This window comes from Puma concolor, chromosome A3, assembly GCF_028749965.1.
Source record: "Puma concolor isolate L17-30 chromosome A3, mPumCon1.1.hap2, whole genome shotgun sequence".
In the NCBI taxonomy this organism is placed as follows: Eukaryota; Metazoa; Chordata; class Mammalia; order Carnivora; family Felidae; genus Puma; species Puma concolor.
The window spans coordinates 57093936-57113106 of record NC_141669.1 but is presented as its reverse complement, the minus strand read 5'-3'; the positions used below and the strand labels follow the sequence as shown (position 1 = coordinate 57113106).

Genomic DNA, 19171 nt, shown 5'->3' with positions numbered 1-19171 from the left:
CAAAATATTTACTCTCTGAACCTTCAGAAGTCCTATCTTGGACTTTTGCACGAGGCATCTGTGCTTTTCATCAAACTTAACACAAAACTCAGACCAGAAAATCGAGCATTGTATTTCAAATGAGCTGACGTATACACGCATATATAGTATGTGGTAGAGATGGGGAAGGAGTTTTCTAAGTTTTGTTGTGAGTAGCTTTGGGGGAATATTGGAGGATGAAACCATTAGAAACAACTTGGTTGAAAGCTCACATCTTCTAAAGCAATGTGTGTCTTTGGCTAATATTTACATTTTACTAAAAGGCTTCTATTTCCCTTTTGCACTCTACAGCCGCTCCTTATGTAGAAGTTGGGGGGGGAGGGTAAAGTGTGGGCTAATAACTCATTTCCCAGTTAATTTTATTAAGAATTTATAGCACTGTTTAGAAAGTTTTAAGACAACCATAAATTTTATTAGGAATATTTTATTAAGCCCTCCATTTAATTAATAAAAGACCTCTATAACTTCTGAAAATGTCAGAGCTAGTAATTATGTTAACCAGTGTAATTTTTCCCCCTCTGGAGACCAAAGCATTTTAATGATTTGAAATAGAAAGGTAGTAATGAAAACAACTCTCCCCCTACTTAAAAAAATTTTTTTTTCTTAACTTTTGCATTATCCAGTTAGAATATAGTGACTTAGGTATTTTCCCCCGCAATGGTTGGAGAGCCTGAACTGACCTCTCATTGACTTCTGAACTGGACCCAGACATTGTTTTCTGAAGGAAAATGCAGTAAACAAATCTCCCAGGTCTTCTAGCCCAGATGGCTTTGGGGCACATGATTAACGTCTTCCCTAATCCGCTCAGTTAACCCCCTTTCACATCACCTGACCAGGTTCCCCCTTTTATAGACCTCTAAATAGTTTATTTCACTTTTCTCAGAGCTATTCATTAGCTTTGACTTCTTGGTACCTCTCTCATATCACATCCAGGCTCTTATCTCAAGCATTCCTCTATTATCTCTACTAGATTTTAAATCCATTTTCTTCAAACTGTCTTTCCCTCCTCCTATTTCTGTTTTTTGAAATGCAAATGTTAATGTGGAGGGTTGAGATGCAGACGATGAATGTTCTTGAAGGACAAACCACAAGCCTCTGCACCACGGGACAACCTAAGGAGTAATCACAACATTTTAACAGGCATCTTAAAGTTAGGTGGCAGATGATAAACTCTTATCATTCTGTGAACACAGCTGCCAAACTCAATTGATTAACAGTCTTTTGTTTATTCTGGGCTAGCAAATACACACACATTTTACCTTAAGAGATGCCTCTTTAATTTCTGAGGGTTTTGGAGCTGACTCATCAGTGTGAACTTTGGGGACAAAAGCCTAATTCAGGATATATGTCTTTTCAGAGACACAATCCCTTATAGGAGAACAGAAAATTAGAGGGGAGTGCTCAAAAAGGACTGTACCAACATCGGAAAGGGGCACCACTTGCTTTAAATGCCTCCTTGCTAGGAAGGTCTAAACAATAGAGACCTAGGCCCCAGCCTGCCCCTTTAAAGTCTTAGCTCTCTATCTTTGGGAAGATGTTCTGGGATGTTTAGAGTAAGCTGAGGATGGAAGGCACATGTCTCCAGAGCTACGGGCAAGTGCCAGAACCCTTCACCAGGCCAAGTTTTTGCAAAATAAACGTGCTATTACTTCAAAAAGGAAGTATCTGAAATAAGTTAGGGATAGGTGCTATCTCAGAACAGGTAAATATCAGTAGTAGTTTACTAAGATACCTAGAACTATCCCTTTGCCTTTTCCTTTTAATAGATGATTAATTGCTGCCTTGCTAAAGGAGGGTTTTTTTTATGGCTACTATATTACAACTCTAGACTTCCTCTGTGCAATTTCTCTCAGCAAGCCCCAACTGTAATAACTGTTTGCTAATTGTAAAATCCTTATCCAGAATGAGGTTTGGGCAAACAATTTGTACTACTGTAATTACATTGTAAAAGTGTTTTAGTCCCTTGATTGTCCAGAATCAATCTTATAAAGACCTAGGAGTAGCATTAGGTTGGCAGTTATAAATGGAAAAGGGGTGGGGGAGAAGAAAGAAGACACTTTTTAAAACTATAAAGAGTTTATTTAAGACAACAAACGCAAACTATCTCTTTCTTTGAGGAAAACCTGTGTGTAGGTAATTGAAAGTACTTTTACGGTAACCTGACACATCATGGTTGAAGCTCACAATAGTTTTCCAACTGCTTTGAAGTTTTTGGTTATGTTTGAAAAGGAGTGACTTACCTGAACCTTCTTTTTTCATCTCTGCTAGAAAACAAATTTACCAAAAAGCAACAATACAAAATAAACTCCATTGTCAAAGAAATCTTTACCAAAACTGGCCTTTTCCAAATTTGAAAACATGGCCGCAGAGTTGAGGTAACTCCAAACCGGTTACTTAAGCCTTTGCTGGAGGACCCCTAAGGACTCTTAAAGACGATGATCATCGAAATGTATTTCGCAGTAAATTTCTCTCCGTTAAATTATACTTACACCATTTCCCTCACAGTTCATTTAAGGATCATAAACGTAGATGTACCCATCTCGATGTTTGGCTTGACCCCCCCTCCTTGTGTCCCTCCCCTACAGCCAGCCGCGCCGAAGCCTGGCCTGCTGGACTGCAGTGGTCACACGTCCGCGTGCAGCCGTCGGAAGGCGCAGGTGAGGGCCAAAGCCGCCTGGGGTTCGGAGAGGGCTTGCAGGCTGCCGGCCCTGTTTGGTCCTCCCGGTAATTGGAAAAGGATTGCGTTGCCTGGCCCAGCCAGCGCAGCTTCCCGCGAATTAAACAGAGAAATCGCCTTCCGGAGACCGGGAGGTTCCATCTCGGCCTGAAGTTCGGTTTCCAAGTTCATGTTGGGGCGAGCGGGGTGGGCGTGGGAGTGTCAGGCAAAGGCGTAAAGAAGCTGGTAATTCACCTGGATCCCCTCGGCTTTGACACGCGGCCTGCTTTGACCTCCTGCGTAATGTACCGGGGCGTCGGTACCCAAAAACTTTACCCATGTTTGCGATGGAAAAAAGTTAAAGATCCTAAAGTTGGGGGTGGGGGTGGGGGTGGGGGTAGAAAGGGAGGGAGAGAAAGGAAGAAAGAAGAGAGATGCAAATGATGCGGATCCTAGGATGTGTTTTAAACAGTCGGAGCTCTTTCAAGGCAAAGTGTATCTGGAGGCTTCGGGTGAATGTGTCAGCCCTTTAGGTGCACACGGGGGGAGTGCGGTGTCGGCGTTGGGGAGGTGTGCTGGGGAGGTGTGCGGGAGGCTGGGAAGGTTCAGCTGCTTCGGCTTTATGAAAATTCCACTCTATTCGGTGGGGGTGGGGGGGGGGAGACTGGGCGTTGACTCCTGCTAAGTACTAAAGGAATAGACATCGCTCAGCGAGGCTACGTGTGCTGGAGGGAACCTGATTCCAGATATATGTTCTGATGCTTGCCCAGTGTCTCTGGCTTCTTGAAAGCCCACTTAACAAAAACTTGAGTCCTACCTCTCAAACTGATGCAAATTCTCTTTTAGTTTGCGCATTTAGAGTTAGCCTCAATACATTTGAGAGCTCCTAGCCTTGTCCAAACAACCTCTCCAGATACAAGCCCCCTAATCTTTCTCAAAACTCTTTCTCTTATCTACACCCCCCTTTGGGATGAGGGTTCGGTCCGCAGCTGGCGAAGTGGGATGGGGGGTGGGAGCGATGGGAACTAGCGGCCGAAGGCTTTGGAGGAGTCAGCCTTTTGGCCACCATCAGGGCGGGAATCGGGACTGGCAGTTTGCATTCCCTGCAGATCGAAGCTCCCTGCTGATCGATTATTTGATAATTGATTTTCCCCGCAGCCAATGCGCGGCCGCCTTGGCAGGAGCGCCCCCTGATTGGCCGAGCCCTCCTCCACGGCTGCCTACCGAGATTTGGGTGAGCTCATTTTCCAGTCGACCGCAGGGGGAGTTTTCTGTGAGGTTTCAGCTGGAGGGAGGAAAAAAAATCCTGCTCCGAGCCGAGCGAGCTGCGAGCCTTGCTCGAGGATGTGAGGTTTCCAACCCGCTGGTTGAACTGCTGTGGCTGAGCCATCTCGGCGTATAGAGCCGGGCGCGCAGAAAAATAAAAACGAAAATAACACCACTAAATACAATAATAAAAGGCAAGCTTAGAGTGGGAGAATAAGGAGAGGATTTCGTTGCTGTGTTGTTGTTGTTGTTGTTGTTGTTGTTGTCGTTGTTGTTGTTGTTGTTAAGCCAGAGAATAGGTATTTGAAGGGAGAAAGTTAAAATCAGTGGCTGGTTGGAGCCTCTGAGTTGTGGGTTGGGGCAGGTTTTTGTCTGAAATCTCAGCTCCCGAAGTGAATTTCTTTTTCTTTGGCACTGGGAGTTTTCCCTGAGCCGGGTTGGGGACAGGAAAGCGGGGTGGGGAGAAGAAGGGCTGGGGAGGAGAGCGCGGAGCTTCGCGGGGCAAACGAGCTTGGGGCGCAGGGTCCCTCCAGGCCCCGAGCACTGCCGAGGCCGGAGCCCCTCGGCGCTTCGAAGACAAAGGCGGCGCGGCCGGAGCCGGAGCCGAGCGCGCTGACCCTGCTGCGCCGCGCCCTGGGCGCACAGCTGCCTCTCCCAGAGAGGGTCGGAGAAACAGCCTGCTTCCCCGAGTCTCCCTGGCCCGGGCTCCACCCGCGAGGTCTGGGCTGCTCCGAGCCCGCGTCGGGTTTCGTTTTCCGGCGATCATAAATAGCTTCGTGTTTGTAAACAGGCGCTGGGGGCACATTCCCGGCTCTCCGCTCATTGTTCCCTCCTTTCCTCTCCCACTTCGCGCAGGACGCCGGGGCTGGGGCTGGGGGCCTCCGGGGCTAGGAGGTGGAAGGCGGGGGTGTCCAGATCCCAAAGTGAGAAAATGCAAGCATTTCCTTTCCTTGGGCCGGGTGTCCACCTCTGACAGCAACTCTAAGCTGGATCTGCAGAAAGCCCCAGCCTTCTTCACCCCACGTTCTCGGGACTCAGCAGAGCCTTTCCAAGCCTTGCTCCTGCTCAGTCTTCTGTCTCCCCGTTTGACTTTTCTACTTGGGGTGGTCCGTCCTGAGAATCCAATACTTTCTGCATTAGCCCCCTCTGCCCCCGAAAAAACTGGCAGACCCCAATAATTTCGAGGAAAGTCATGAAGTCTGTGCTCAGAGCCCTGTGCAAAATAACTCCTGCTGCTGCCTGCCCGGCGTTTATTCCCAATTTATTTCAAGAGAGTCGGCTTTGGGGAGAGAGTCTGGAGGGGGAGGGAGAGAAAAGAATACGGAAAATAAAGCCTGCGGCCGGGGGCTGCTGCCCGCGTTTGTGCGCGTGTGCCCTGGGTGTGTGTGTGTTTGTGCCTGGGCGTGCGATTTAATGGAGCGTCTCTCTGCCTCTCCAGTGCGGCCAGAGCTCGCTTCGCGCACCCACCCCTGCCGAGGATCCTACTTGCTGCAGCCCAATGCATTGTGTAAGACGCGACCTGTTATGGCCACCACTACTTCCGGGTTCTAGCATTCTGGTCGGAATCCACCTCTCCGCCTGTGCAACACACACTTTACACACGCACGGGGACTGCAAGCGGGCAGCATCGATCGTGGCTCCTTTAAGACAAACTCAGACAGACATTTTTTTTAACCCTCCTCCTCTAATCTCCCTCCAGTGCAGCAGTTGCAAAGAGGGAGAGAGAGAGAGAGAGAGAAAGAGAAAGAGAGAGCGAGCGAGAGAAGAGAGAAACTGATTAGGAATTAGGACTGATTCAAGGGAAGCGAGCGCTAGGGCTTTGTGCATTTGAATATTAACATTTGAGGTGTTCTGACCAGAAGAAGACAGAGCGGATGATCATTCATTCACCACGTTGACAACCTCGCCTGTGATTGACAGCCGGAGTGGCAGAAAGCCATGAGATTTGGTAGTTGGGTCTGAGGGGCGCTCTTTTTTTTTTTTTTTAAACTGATTTTTTGGGGGAGAGAAGATCTGCTTTTTTTTTTTTTTTTTTTTTTTTCTTTTTGCCCCCGCTGCTGTCTTGGAAACGGAGCGCTTTTATGCTCAGTGACTCGGGCGCTTTGCTTCAGGTCCCGTAGACCGAAGATCTGGGACCAGTAGCTCACGTTGCTGGAGACGTTAAGGGATTTTTCGTCGTGCTTTACATTTTTTTTTTTCCGGGGGAGTTTGCTTATTTGTTTCTTTTCACACTGGCCTTAAAGAGGATATATTAGAAGTTGAAGTAGGAAGGGAGCCAGGGAGGCCGATGGCGCAAAGGGTACGTATTAAAAAACAATTGTGGAACTCAAATGTGAGATTAAATTGAAACGTGGCCGAAAGACACTGCTAAAAAGTTTCCTTTTTTCTCTGTATTTTTGAATGAGGCTCCTAAAGCCGTGGCCTAAAGCGAAAGAATTTATTCAGTGCATTTGTAGACTTATGTATGTTACATGTAATTAATTCAAGTAATCAAGTTTTCTATAGAATCCTAACCAGCAGCTATCTAAATAAAAATACAAGCTCAGGCAATCATCTGTTTAAAAAACAAAAACAAAAGGCTCTAGATACCTAATGCTATAAAGTGAGTGGTTCAGGGAGCAGAAGTTTAAAGCTATTTTTAAAGTAAAATAAGCAGCTAGAAACTTCTGATGTGTTACTGCTTATGCTCATCTTTTAATATCATTAGAAGTATTTAGCTTTTTTTAAGCAAATAACTTTGTCATCGTGTAATGGCTTTTGGGGTCGGAAAACATTCATCTTTTAAAAGTGATTTTAATGTGCATGGATTTTTATAAAAGGTAATACTTGGAAAGTTTTTGTTAGAAAAGCCCTTCACTAATTGGATACTAAGCACACAGCGACTCACTTTAAAAATGCAATACTAATTTCCCCAATATTCCTATTTGAATGGAAATGTAGTGAGAGTCAAGTGAGACAATGACAACCCAACTGAGGTAGTTTCTTAAAAGACAGGGGGGTCTACAGAAAGCCTTCCCTGCATAATTTGTGTCCTGGCCCTCAAAGCCCTGTTTGCAAAAGAAAGTTACTAGGCTGACACATTCTTCTTTACTCCTTTGGTTCAGGCAAATGTCAGCGTTCTTCCAAACTATTTTCACACCTCTGGCTTTAAGGACATGAAAGTGGCAGTTCCTCTTTTCTTTGAAAATCATTTCACTCTCCGTGCCTCCAATTCTTGGGAAAAGAACTTGCCTGGAATGAAGCAATGAGAAAAATCTAAATAGCTAAATTTTGCACCCTAAAATAATGACAATCAATATGAAAGTAGTTTTTCTGAAGAAAGAAGATAGGGGTTGTACGTGCATTTGCTTTTGAATTTACTTTACACCTGATGAGTTACATTTGCCTCATTGACTTTCAGTCTGAGGGAAAAGTTCTTAACAGTGGAGAAAACAGAATAACTGCTCCAACTATAGATTTCCTTTAACTTTGAGGGAAAATTGCCCAATTCTAAATTCAGCTCTAATGAACATGAAAAACTACCTTTCTCTGAGTTTCACTTCTGAGAAGGCCAGTTAGTTTTGTGTAATTTAGCAGAGTTTGTCTTGGAAAGCAAAGGAAATGCAGTGTCTTGCAGGACTGCCTTAACCCCACGCTGGCAGAGAAATAAAATGAGAAGCCTGTCTGAATTCATGTGCTTAGCTTAGCTGTTCCCATCGTAACTTTTTTTTTTTTTTTTTTTTTAATTCCCCCTGATGGGAAGGGGCTGTGAAACTAGGCGGGTTTGCTGCACTGTCCTGGCACGTTTTATTATTGTGATTTTGAATTTCCTCCTCTAGAGACATGCATGTTTTACCTTCCGCCCTCTGGGAAAATGCCTCCCTTTCTTTCCTTCTTTCTTCCCTCCTTCCTTGCCAAAGGATCCTGAATTTCTGAACTAGTTGATAGGGACACAAGTTAGGGCAAGACCATTCATCTCAGCTGAGACTCAGAGAATCCTAGGATTTTTACTTTAGAAATTATTTTTAAAATAAAAACCCTCAACTTGAGAGATGCAAGGCCACTGAATTCTGGGTTGAAGGATCCAGCTGGACTGACATTATATAAGCTCCATGCCCTGCCGGTTCCCCATTTGCCGGCCTGGCCTTCTGAACCTTGTTTTCTCCTGTTTGTCATGCAGTACGACGATTTACCCCATTACGGGGGCATGGATGGAGTAGGCATCCCCTCCACGATGTATGGGGACCCGCATGCGGCCAGGTCCATGCAGCCGGTCCACCACCTGAACCACGGGCCTCCTCTGCACTCGCATCAGTACCCGCACACAGCTCACACCAACGCCATGGCCCCCAGCATGGGTTCCTCCGTCAATGACGCTTTAAAGAGAGATAAAGATGCCATTTATGGGTAGGTACGACGGGCAGCAGGTTAAGTGGTAGAGACGCGATGTTTCCTCTGTTTCCCTGTGCCTTTGGTAAAAGGAAAGCCAGAGCTCTGTGGATTGGAGGTACATTATTCGGTAACTTTTCATTCGCATTGCATGGAGGATTTGGGAAGGCGGCCTGCCGTCCCGGACGCCCCCCATCTCCACACACGCTCCGCGCTTGCCCAGCGTCCAGCTCCGCCGAGGCCGTGCCGGCGAAGGGGTCGCCCTGCAGGAGGAGTTGCCAAAGGTCCTTCGTCCCCTCTCACACCCTGGTTCTGTAGTTCAGCGGGTTGGAGTCCTCGCTTGCTGGGCTTCGCTGGGAGAGCGTTGGGGATTTCTAAATGTAGGCGCCTTTGTGTTGGAACGAAACTTTTAGTTTAAGGGAAAATCTTTTAAGCCACTGATTGTTCTGACTTGCTAAGTTTACTCAGCAACCTTATGCTGGCTCGGCCGCCGCACAATAAAAATCAAGGGAGGACAGTTGCAGGTCAGGCAAGGGGGAACATGCTTTGCATTTAGGGAGTTTGACCACCGTAGGCAAGGAGAGAGCTCGCTCTGAATTGTTATAGACATCAAGAAACTTCTAGCCGGTTTAGTACTTTGTGTTCAAAGGCGAAGCCTGAAGGATCTGGAAGTAGGTGTGGGGTGCTGTCAGGCCAATGTGGTTTTCAGACTGTGGTTTACACCGTATTCTCCCAGGCCAGTCGATCAGACCCTGGGCTGGTAAAATCTTTCCAAAGTCACTTGTGCCTACTGTGTGCTCCTGAATTTGGGGACCTCTTTTTACTTTGCAGTAACTTTTATTTCTATTTATGTCTTCTTTTGAAAATATCCGGCAACCCCGACCCTCCCCAGCTGCGAACCCTTTCTGCTTTATCTCCTGGTCCCTTGTGCGATGGGCCGGTTTAAATCCCAGCGTTCTCTCCGCAGCGTTAACTGCAAATGGCTTAGGCTCCAGGACAGAACATTTGGGGAAGCTTTCAAAAGGACCCCAAACTGTTAAATTTCCGGCTGGGCTGTGAGAGCTAATAAAAGACTTGAGACACCTCCTTGAGCATTAGGAGAAGCTTTTTTTTTTTTTTTTTTTTCTTTTATGGGTTGAGATAAGCGACATCTAGGCCCCTGGAAATACTAGCTGCTTTGCCATTCCGTAGAGACAAAAATGAAAGGCTTTACCGCAGGGACATTTGAAGGAACTTTTCTTTTGCGGGGAGTGGGGGCCATTGACTAAGGGAGAGACATGTGCAGGGGGCTGTGCAGGAGGCTTCCTGCTCTCCGAGGGCCGCGGGGTCCGGGATCGGTAGGCGCAGCCCGCTGACAGTCGGCCCGCAGCCACAGAGGTCCCTTCCCCAAGTTAGCTGAGCGCCTGCCACCAAGGTCCCCCGAGTCTTGGGCTCCGCGAGGCTGCCTTGGAGGAACCCACTTGCAGGAGCCTTCCCGACCCCTGCGCCCAGCGCCTTTCTCCTCCACCAGGTCCTAGATGTGCAGCGGAGGGACGAGGGCTTGTCGGGGTGGGAAACTTAATTCAAAATGGCTGCTGGAACCGCTTGGGTTTTATTCTTAGCAAATGTTACCAATTTCTCCGGCCAGATAGGCTGAACCGACCCTCAGATAAGGTCCCTGGCTTAGGGCCTCCGGTTTCGGTGGCCTAGGAGGAAGGGGAGGCGAGCAGTCACCTGGGGGCGGGGAGGGGGGAGGAAAAAAGTAGATGACAAAATCAGACAGAGGGTCCCTGCCTCGAGCTCATCTGGCTGTTTTTCTTGGGCGCCTTTTTCACTGACTCCGGACTAACCATTGTGTTGTTTGTGACTGTTGTATTTTCTTGCAGACACCCCCTCTTCCCTCTCTTAGCACTGATTTTTGAGAAATGTGAATTAGCTACTTGTACCCCCCGCGAGCCGGGGGTGGCGGGTGGGGACGTCTGCTCGTCAGAGTCGTTCAATGAAGATATAGCCGTGTTCGCCAAACAGGTCAGCAAAATATATGTTTAAAAAGTAAAGAAAAAAGAAAAAAGAAAGAAAGAAAGAGAAACTCCCTCCCCCATCCAGCACATTTTCAAAAGTAACCAGCAAATTAGTCCACCCTAAGCCATGCCTGTGACATCTACCCTAGGGTTTTCTTCCTATATGAGTGTCTGCGGACGACTCAAAATCACCCATAGGCTTTCCAACTCACGCTCCAAAACCTAACGCAGAAAGCCCACTCTATAAAATAAAATCACAAACCCTACACGCTGTAGCCGCCTTGGTCTTGGCGAGCAGGGCAGCGTCCTCTAGAAGCGTACTTTTGCTGGTGGAAGAAACCCTGAGCTCTGGGCTTGTTGTTGGCTTATTTGATTCACATTGAAGTGTTTCTGCGAGGGATGCACTCGGTGTCATCGAGTCCTTCCCGGAGGTTACATCTTGCCCCTGACAGTGTAATGAGGCAAGAAACCAGGAAAGCGACCAGATTTCAAATGTTCTTTCTCCCCCCCCCCCCTTCTCACTTGTATTTAGATTCGCGCAGAAAAACCTCTATTTTCTTCTAATCCAGAACTGGATAACTTGGTAAGAGCGGACCCCTACCTCCCCACCCCTATCTCCCCTCCCCCCAAGCCACCAGCTTTGCTTTAAAGAGCCCCAAGGTTTCTAGACGGGTCTTCCCGTAGCTGCAAGGCGGCTGCAAACGTTTCTGTCCACGGACAAGTGGTCCCGGACAAGATCCCGGGGAAATAAATTCATCTCGAGAGGGGCCGGGCAAGCCCGCGCAGGGAAACGCGAGCTTTTGTTTTTTATGACAGCCGGGCAGCACAGCTCTAATCAGCGCGGGGATTTATCTCCGGGCTTGTCAGCGTATGTGCTTAAACTTTGCGGATTTCCCAGCCCTCAAAGTCGCGTCACGAGGGCAGCAACTGGGCAAGAGCCCCCAAACCACCAGTGTGCCTGAAAGGTGTGAGGAAAGCAGCAGAAAGTTTGCAGTGTGAAAAGCCACAGCTGGGGGACTGTTTGGAATATTTTCCGTGCACTCCTTACTTGGAAACATCTAGTCCAGGGATGTGGCCCTTTCTGTGGGGTGGGGCCAGTGGGGCTGAGAAAGGGAAGAGCCATGGGGGAGGAGAGTGTTTATGAGCCCTACTTAGATGCTTTGTTGTTGTTTTAGCTATTTTTTTTTCTCCTTAAGAAATATAAACCTCTAGATGGTACCCAGTCACTGCTATTAACTTTTAGTGTTATTGCCATAAATCAAAATAACTCTATTTACTGGGGGGGGGGGGGGGGGTAGGCTGGAGATGCTAGAGCTGTGACAGCCAATTTTCTGCAAACTAGGAATAGGGTGCTCATTCTTTTTGTATCTTTGCAGATGATTCAAGCCATACAAGTATTAAGGTTTCATCTGTTGGAATTAGAGAAGGTAATTTCTCTAGCCTCTTTTCCTTTTGCTTTCCCCTCACCCCCAAACTCAAGGGGGTGGGTGGGGTGGGGTGGGGGGGAGGTTCTGAATGGCTGAAGTTCAGGCTTCTGAGACATTTGCATAAATGTCTTTCTTTCTGGTAATTAGTGTCAAGGCCAATCTTAGCGTCCATTTCTCTTTGCGGTTTAATTACAATTTCAGCCACTAAAACCGGCATCTCAAATGCCCTAGCCTTGTATTCATTCTTAATACTTTGCTAGCTTTGTATAAATAGTTGCAATTCTATGCATCTCCCTTGATGTTTAGAATGCTGTTGTGAGTTTGCTTCACAGGTTATACCTTTGTGATCTCTTCTCTGCCTCTTCCCCCTCTTCTTTGCTACCTCTGGGTGGGTGGGAGGGGGGTTTTGTTTAGTTTTAGTGAGTTTCTGGAAGACAGTCTGAGAGCAGCGGCAGGTCAGACACAGAGGAGAGGTGGAGGGGGAGGAGGAGGAGTGGGCAGGGAGTCTGGAGGAGGTAGTGGGGGAGGCACATTAAACCTTTTGCAGAGACAAAGCAGAGTTGATAGTTGTGTCAATTTCTTGAATCTGTGAATCCTGCACACACCCCACCTTCACACTCAAGAAAGGGTGTGGGATAACATGATTTTGCTAGCTGTTCTATAAATCTCAGCAATAAAAACTTAATGCATTGTAATTCAAACTAACATTAAATTGCAAGCACACTGGGGTTTCTTGTGAGTTTTTGCATGTCAGTGATGCCTGGGGCCTGTAAGACTGCTCCACTTATACCTAAATATTTCGAAGCATTCTTTTTCCCTTTTTTTTTTTTTTTGATCAGTTTGATACCTTTTCGTGGCTGTAGGGTTTTTTTTTTTTTTTCATATCATGAGTACTGGCAATTTGATTTTCTTCTATTTTTTTAAAGTGTCCTAAAATATGCTTTTTTCAGGTAGAATCCCTAATTACAAATGTTATCGGGACTTGGGCTATCAAACATATACCCTATACCACCACAGTACTGGTCTTTGGAGATATATAGATATATACAGGGAGAAAGATACATAGATATAGATATAGATATGTATATACACCCACATATATAGTAATATATGTCTTCATATATTACATATATATATATATATATATATATATATATATATATATATATATCTTCACATTTTTCTCTTAGACACACTGGAAAAGGACTTATGATAAAGTGGATGAAATTAAATAGTTTACCTTAAATGTCACCCAAGCAGGTCACCTCTCTAATGGCCACAGCCCTGGGAGCAGATGAATTTAACACGGGTGTTGAATATGTTGTAGCCTGTGAATCATCTTGTCACTGTCAATTTTCTGGGATATCTCTATTTTGCAAGAAAAGAAAGTTATTCCTAATTCTGGATGCGTCTGGGGGTCTCTGGAGGACAATTGCTCTGTGTTTCCCTATTTGGAAGTTTGGATCTCACAAGGGGGGTGGATTGCACTTGTCAATGTCATTTATGCACTCCTGATTATATTTCCATTTTTTTATTTCTGTCATAATGTAGGTACACGAATTATGTGACAATTTCTGCCACCGGTATATTAGCTGTTTGAAAGGGAAAATGCCTATCGATTTGGTGATAGACGATAGAGAAGGAGGATCAAAATCAGACAGTGAAGATATAACAAGATCAGCAAATCTAACCGACCAGGTATGCGTTTTTCAATTTCAACATCCCTGGGAAAAAAAAAAATCTGTATGCATATTGCTTGCTGGGTCACTACCACCTCCTTTTATTATTTGCATATGATTAAGTCCCTTTTAGATACATTTCCATCGAAATGAAAATTTTTGAATAATGTGGCTATTATTGCTTCATTAAGGCTGGCTCTGGGATTCGACCTGGAGAGATGAGCTTGTAAAAGCTTTGCCTGCAAACTTGACCTGTTTCTTGTCGCTTTTAATTTTTGTCTTTATTTTATTTACCCTGTATAATAATGGGAGTGTTAACTGCCAGTGACCGCCTGATTGCAGGGCTCTGTTCTGGAGCGTTTTTTCCCCCTTCTATTTCGAAGAAAAGGAAAGGGTAGGGTCTGCTTATTTCTTATTTTATTAGGAATAAACCCAAGATAGGTGGTCTCAGAGAGACAGCGAGGGTTTGAAATCTAGCAAATGCTGGCTATTTTCTCCCTGTCTATACGGTTCATTAGCCTGTCTTGTCAGTTTTCCTCGGCCGAACGCTTCTAGACCTCACTGAACATTGCTTTGTGCGGTGCTCGCTGCAAGCTCGCCCATTTTATTGTACTTAGTAGAAAAAATAAGACCAGGCCGAGGTTATAAAAACAGATAAATATGGACGTTTCTCTTCCTCCTTTCCACTCATCCTCCAGCTGGTAGTGCACTGGGCCCTGTGGGTTGGCAGCTCTTGGAAGCGACAAGGGCACCCCGGGAAACTCCCTCGGTGTGGCCGTGGGGGACCTCGCGCCGCCTTCGCTCTCCACTGCCAGCCTTTGCTTGCTTCGCCCCCTCCTCTCTGGTCCTCCCTGCAGGCCCTTCTTCCGCTGCGTTGCTAAGTGGGGACGACTTTTATTTGGAATTGCTGGGGGGGGGGTGGTTCTCTCCCTCTCTCAACCCAGCACCACTGTTTGCTCCCAGTCTCTCCCTCTCCTGTCGCTGCGTCTCTGGATTGGCCCAAAGAAGTTGCAAAAATGCAATGAAAGTGAAAACCTGAGGAGCGGGTGAGATGAAACGGGCTCAGAACAGCTCTCCGTTGCGAATTGCTGCAACGCGAATAGAGATTTGGGTTGCGGGTCTCCTCTGGCCTCTCCATAAATGAGTGAAGGCCCAGAGTCGTTTCTCTTTCTGACTTGGCACGTGAGTTCCGTCTTTTGGGGGGAGAGATCAGCCTGCCTTTGTTAAGCCAAAAGACGGGCGGGCGTGTAGAGTTTTCCTTTGCAAGCTCTGCCATGGTCACTGTTGGCTAGCGGCTATCTTGTAAAGTGCTTGCAGGAGTGTCCGACTCCTGGGTCTTGGTGTCCTCTTGAAGTTTTCTTCTCTCAACATCACCCTCTTAAAATACATTCCCAGCTTGGATTTCTCTCGGTAATCCCGCGACAGGGCTGAATTCCTCCTTTCCCCATGAGCAGTGGAGGGCAGGCAGAGCTGAGCTTTAAAAGCGCCAGAGCGCCAGGTCTTTACTATTATTTGGCAAGTTGCAAACTTTCGGCAGTGTAGACGAGTGCACAGTACAGGCGGTCTGCTCAGTCCCTGCGCGGCCCCGCCGAGGTGGGAACACTGCAGGCAGCTCCCGGCCCGGTCCGGGCCCTGCGGGCTGCCGGGCCTCCCGCCTGGTTCAGCCCGCCAGCCCTCACCCCGGAGCTGTTAAATGCAGATTCCGCTGAGGAACCCTCGGGTAGCTGCTGTTGAGTAAAAATTGTAATCCAACAAGCCTAACTAGACAATGGGATTCTAAGAGCTCCGGAGTGCTGGGTACATAAAGCTATTTGAGCAAATTACAAGAATCGCTTAGGGGCATGAATGAAATCAACACTTTAATTGCCTCCAAAATGAAGATTTATACCCCATTTTCTCAACGAATCATTATTTTATTAAAGTCACAGATAAAGGACCAAAGCTATGGGATTTTTTTTGAGGGGGGCACAAAATTGGTATAACATCATTGCATTTCCCCCCTACTCCTTCGGTAAACTTTTGTTACACAATTACCTTAATTTGAAATATGTAGACTGGCAGGCGATAGTAGTGGATAAAAATTGACATTTTAGTCTCTTCCCTCACCTAAAAAATGAGAAGCGTGCATCCCACCCCCCACCGCTTACTGGTGGGCTTCGCAGCTTTGGCTGGGCTCGTGGCGCTGTTGGCCTATGCGCGGGCGAGCTCGCGTGACCCCTCCAGTTCATCTAGGTCTTGGTCCGTGGGCAGCAAACCCAAGTTTGTTCTTCCTAATTGTCCCCTTCCCGGGAGCCAGGAGCGAGTGTGCCTGGGCTCTGTTTGGAGCTGGGAGCGCAGAGCTCGGGGAGCACGGGGGACCTTGCCTCCGACCTGGACTCTGAGTGGAGTCCCCTGTTCTGGGAGGTGGGGAGTCAGAGACCAGGAACTAGGGCCCCCCTGTGGGCGCCAGTTCTCTGGACTGGAGCCTACTTGACGGTCCCTGGGGGCGCTAGACCCCTAGTGCGATGCCCTGGGGGCCGGGCCCAGAAAGGCAGACCTCCGCCACCTGTCTGCGAATGAGGCCCAGCCAATTTGAGCCCCCGCAGAGGGTGCGCCCCGGGACGGGATGCTTCAGGTGTAGTGTGAGCGCTGGTCCTCGTTAGCTCATTAACCCCTCTGTCTCTAGGGTCTGCTGGCGGCACGGTTTATTTTATTTTACTTTTATCCTCGGAGGGCGCGGAGGCTGCCACCCGCGCAGGGACCTGGAATCGACGACTCTGATACCAGCCGGTTTCCCGGAGGGCTAAGTCGGCAAATACCCACTTGGCCTTGTAGTGATGCTTTTTTCTAAATATAAAAATATATATCAGATTAAGACGCCGGTAGAAACCGTAATCTCGTTGTCCCCCCACCTCTCGTACCCGCCCCCTTCCCCCTCCCAGACCCCGAGGAGCGAGGCTCGAGAGTCACCGCTCGTGGGCGCAGGCCTCCCGGGCGCCCTCTCCCGACGGTCTCGTTCCCCGCTCCGCACGGAAGCTCCCGACGCCCTGAGACTGGGGGCAGCAAGGGGCACCGGGGGCTTCCTGGGCGAGGGCAGGGCTGCGCCCCCGGGAACCAGAGCAGAGAGGAAGAACCGTGCGAGGCGTCGAGGCGAGGGTTGAGCCTGGTCGTCAGTGGAGAAGGATGCGGGCCCTTCGGGAGGCGGGACGCCTGTTTGAGGGATTCAGGGTGGACCTGGGGGCGTCCAGAGGAGTTAGGCGGGAAAGAGCCTGGCCGCCCAGACGCTAGACTTTAGTCTGCGCTCCCAGAAGGAGCCGTCGAATGAAGTCTTCCTTCCCAGGGTTGTCTGTGGCTCGCCACTCCTTGAATCTAAGCATTTCCCCACTCCAAGAACCCGAACGGAGAGTGGAGAGAGAGGAGTGAGGAGTCTCCGGGCCCCTAAGGCCGCCTCCCGAAGTTGCCACGCCCGCTTGCAGCGAGAGCGGACTAGCTGGGCCTGTGCTCGGGCGCCAGCCCTGGTTTCCCACAGGCAGCGGGAGGCAAAGAAATGGTCCCTTTCGATTACAATTTTTATTCAACAGCAGCTCTCCGGGGGGTCCTCGGCTGAATCTGCATTTAACAGCTCTTGGGCGAGGGCTGGCGGCCTGCACAGGGCGCCCTGTTGCATGTTAATCCAGATTTGTGCCTGACATCTGGGGAGAAGTAATGTGGCTCAAGGAGATGGAACCAGAAAGCCACGCACGCCAGGCAGGTTAAATGCCAAGTGCTGCTAAACCCCCAGGGGAGGAGGATCGGCCTCCGGGGCTGTGCGGTCCAGGTTGGAGAGCGCCAGGCCTCTGGGCCTCCGGGCCTCGGGGACACGGGGCAGCCTTGGGCCAGTGAGCTTTGGTTCCCAAGTGGGCTAGGAAAACGCTGATGGCGGTTGTTTTATTTTAAAAGTCTGGGATGTTGTTTCTAAAGCATCGTTTGAGTTAAAAAAAAAAAAAATCTTAAAACTGAACTTGGACTTGACTGAAAACGCCCCCTCCCTGCAAAGCGAGGTAGGGATGCAAGGGAGATTTAAGCTTTCTCTTTTTTGTGGGGGGGGGGGGGGGGGGTTATGGTAAGGAATGGGGATGAGAGGGCAAGGGATAGCCTGATGTCTTTGATGAATTGGATCTGCTGCTTTAGAAACAAATAGATGAAGCCATTGGTTATTTACTAATACTAGAAATGTAGGCAATTTGTTTTCATCCAATAAGAAAACTGGCCACAAACGCAAGAGACAGGAAAATGCTTCCTTTGTCAGGTAGTTTGTTTCTAAATGCTTACACATAGACACATCTTATTTAAATTGTAAATACTTCACAGGGTCACAATTAATGCTTTTGTCTTGGAAACTCTCAGTCCACAGGCCTTGGCATCCATGGGGGTCTTACATTCCTCTAACTTTACTTTTTGATTGTTGTTGTGGGTCATGTGTTGTACTCCTAATTCCTTTTTTTTTTTTTTAAATATGTCAAAGGGAAATTATGACAAGATTCTCTTTAATGAGTAAATAATAAGGTGTTGAGTGCTTGTCACTCCATTGGCTAATTGGAATGTTCATTCTAGGCCCTTTATGGCTTAGTATCCTTTGAATTAAAACTTAGTTGTTTACCAGGTGTGTTTTTATTGTTGCTTTCTGATTGGCTTTTAGAAATTTTAATTCCAGTGTACTTAACATACAGTGTTATATTAGTTTCAGGTGTACAATATAGTGATTCAACAATTTCATACGTTACTCAGTGCTCATCAAGATAAGTGTACTCTTAATCTGATTGGCTTTTAGTGTGTATCTGTGTGTGAATTTCAGAGTAGGGATGTGTTGATTCCTAATAGGGGCCCTTAAAAAAACGTTTCATGAAAAACAGGTGAAGAGTGTATGCAAATGGGCTGAGATCAATTACATTGTTAACCGTCTGTAAGTGTAAACGCTAATACTACGAAAGTTATTCCCTGTTCATAGCGCATCTCTCTCTGTCTCTGTCTCTCTCTTGTCTCCTGTCTCTCTCTTTCTGTGTCTCTCTCTCAAGTGGAAGTCCCCAGTGCAAGTTCCATGGCTTATGGAAAGCAATGATACTAATGCTACTTTGTACCAAGTAAAGCCGTAACAGTAACTAGCGTTCAGTGATTTAACTAGCGCTGCAGCAATGGTCACTCAGAGCAATACCTCTTCCCCCAGAATGACTCCATTGCTCGTGATTTGGAAACATATAGAGCGGTTGTGTGCACTCTTGCTGTCAGTCCTACCTTAGAGACTCTTACTAGAAACCATGGAGAAGCTTGCACAGTAGAGGAAGGAAAAAAAAAGGATTAACATACGGGCACTGTTCTAAAAAATGTAACAGATATCATGTTATAATTGCCCGACTTTGAAAATAAACAAATTTTAAATCATGTTTTCAAATCCTTGTATGTTTAAATGTTAAAATGTTTGTCAGAGTCCGAAAGATTTAAAACACAGCTGTTACTGGGTGAAGGAAGGAAAATTATGCAGTAAAACTCCATGCTCTTAAAAACAAAGACTATTTGTGGCCCTACAGTGGAAACAGGTTTATTGTCAACCAGATAGGCTGAAGTATTGCCACGAGGCCTACTGTAGTAAAACTAGCTTGCCTTCCCTCGCAGGTAGACTGGGAGGAACTGAAGAATGCCTAACGAGTTATATTAAGACACTTGTCAGAAATGAAAATATTGTCAACATGAATTCAAATGAAGTATTTTGGTATCCGTGAT

General features: G+C 47.2%; 1 protein-coding gene across 6 annotated transcripts in view; it reads left to right on the top strand.

Moving 5' to 3' along the window:
• Positions 1-2645: 2645 nt before the first annotated feature.
• The window catches only part of MEIS1 (Meis homeobox 1), a 140323-nt gene continuing 123797 nt past the window's right edge, over positions 2646-19171 (top strand). For 2 of the 6 annotated variants that reach the window (XM_086700981.1, XM_086700984.1), the window contains exons 1-6: positions 5478-6260; positions 8121-8347; positions 10195-10336; positions 10862-10912; positions 11706-11756; positions 13308-13454. In XM_086700981.1, coding sequence (XP_086557107.1) covers positions 6249-6260; positions 8121-8347; positions 10195-10336; positions 10862-10912; positions 11706-11756; positions 13308-13454 — 630 coding nt within the window. In that variant the 5' untranslated portion in view covers positions 5478-6248. The other 4 variants (XM_086700983.1, XM_086700986.1, XM_086700982.1 and 1 more) reach the window with 3 other exon arrangements.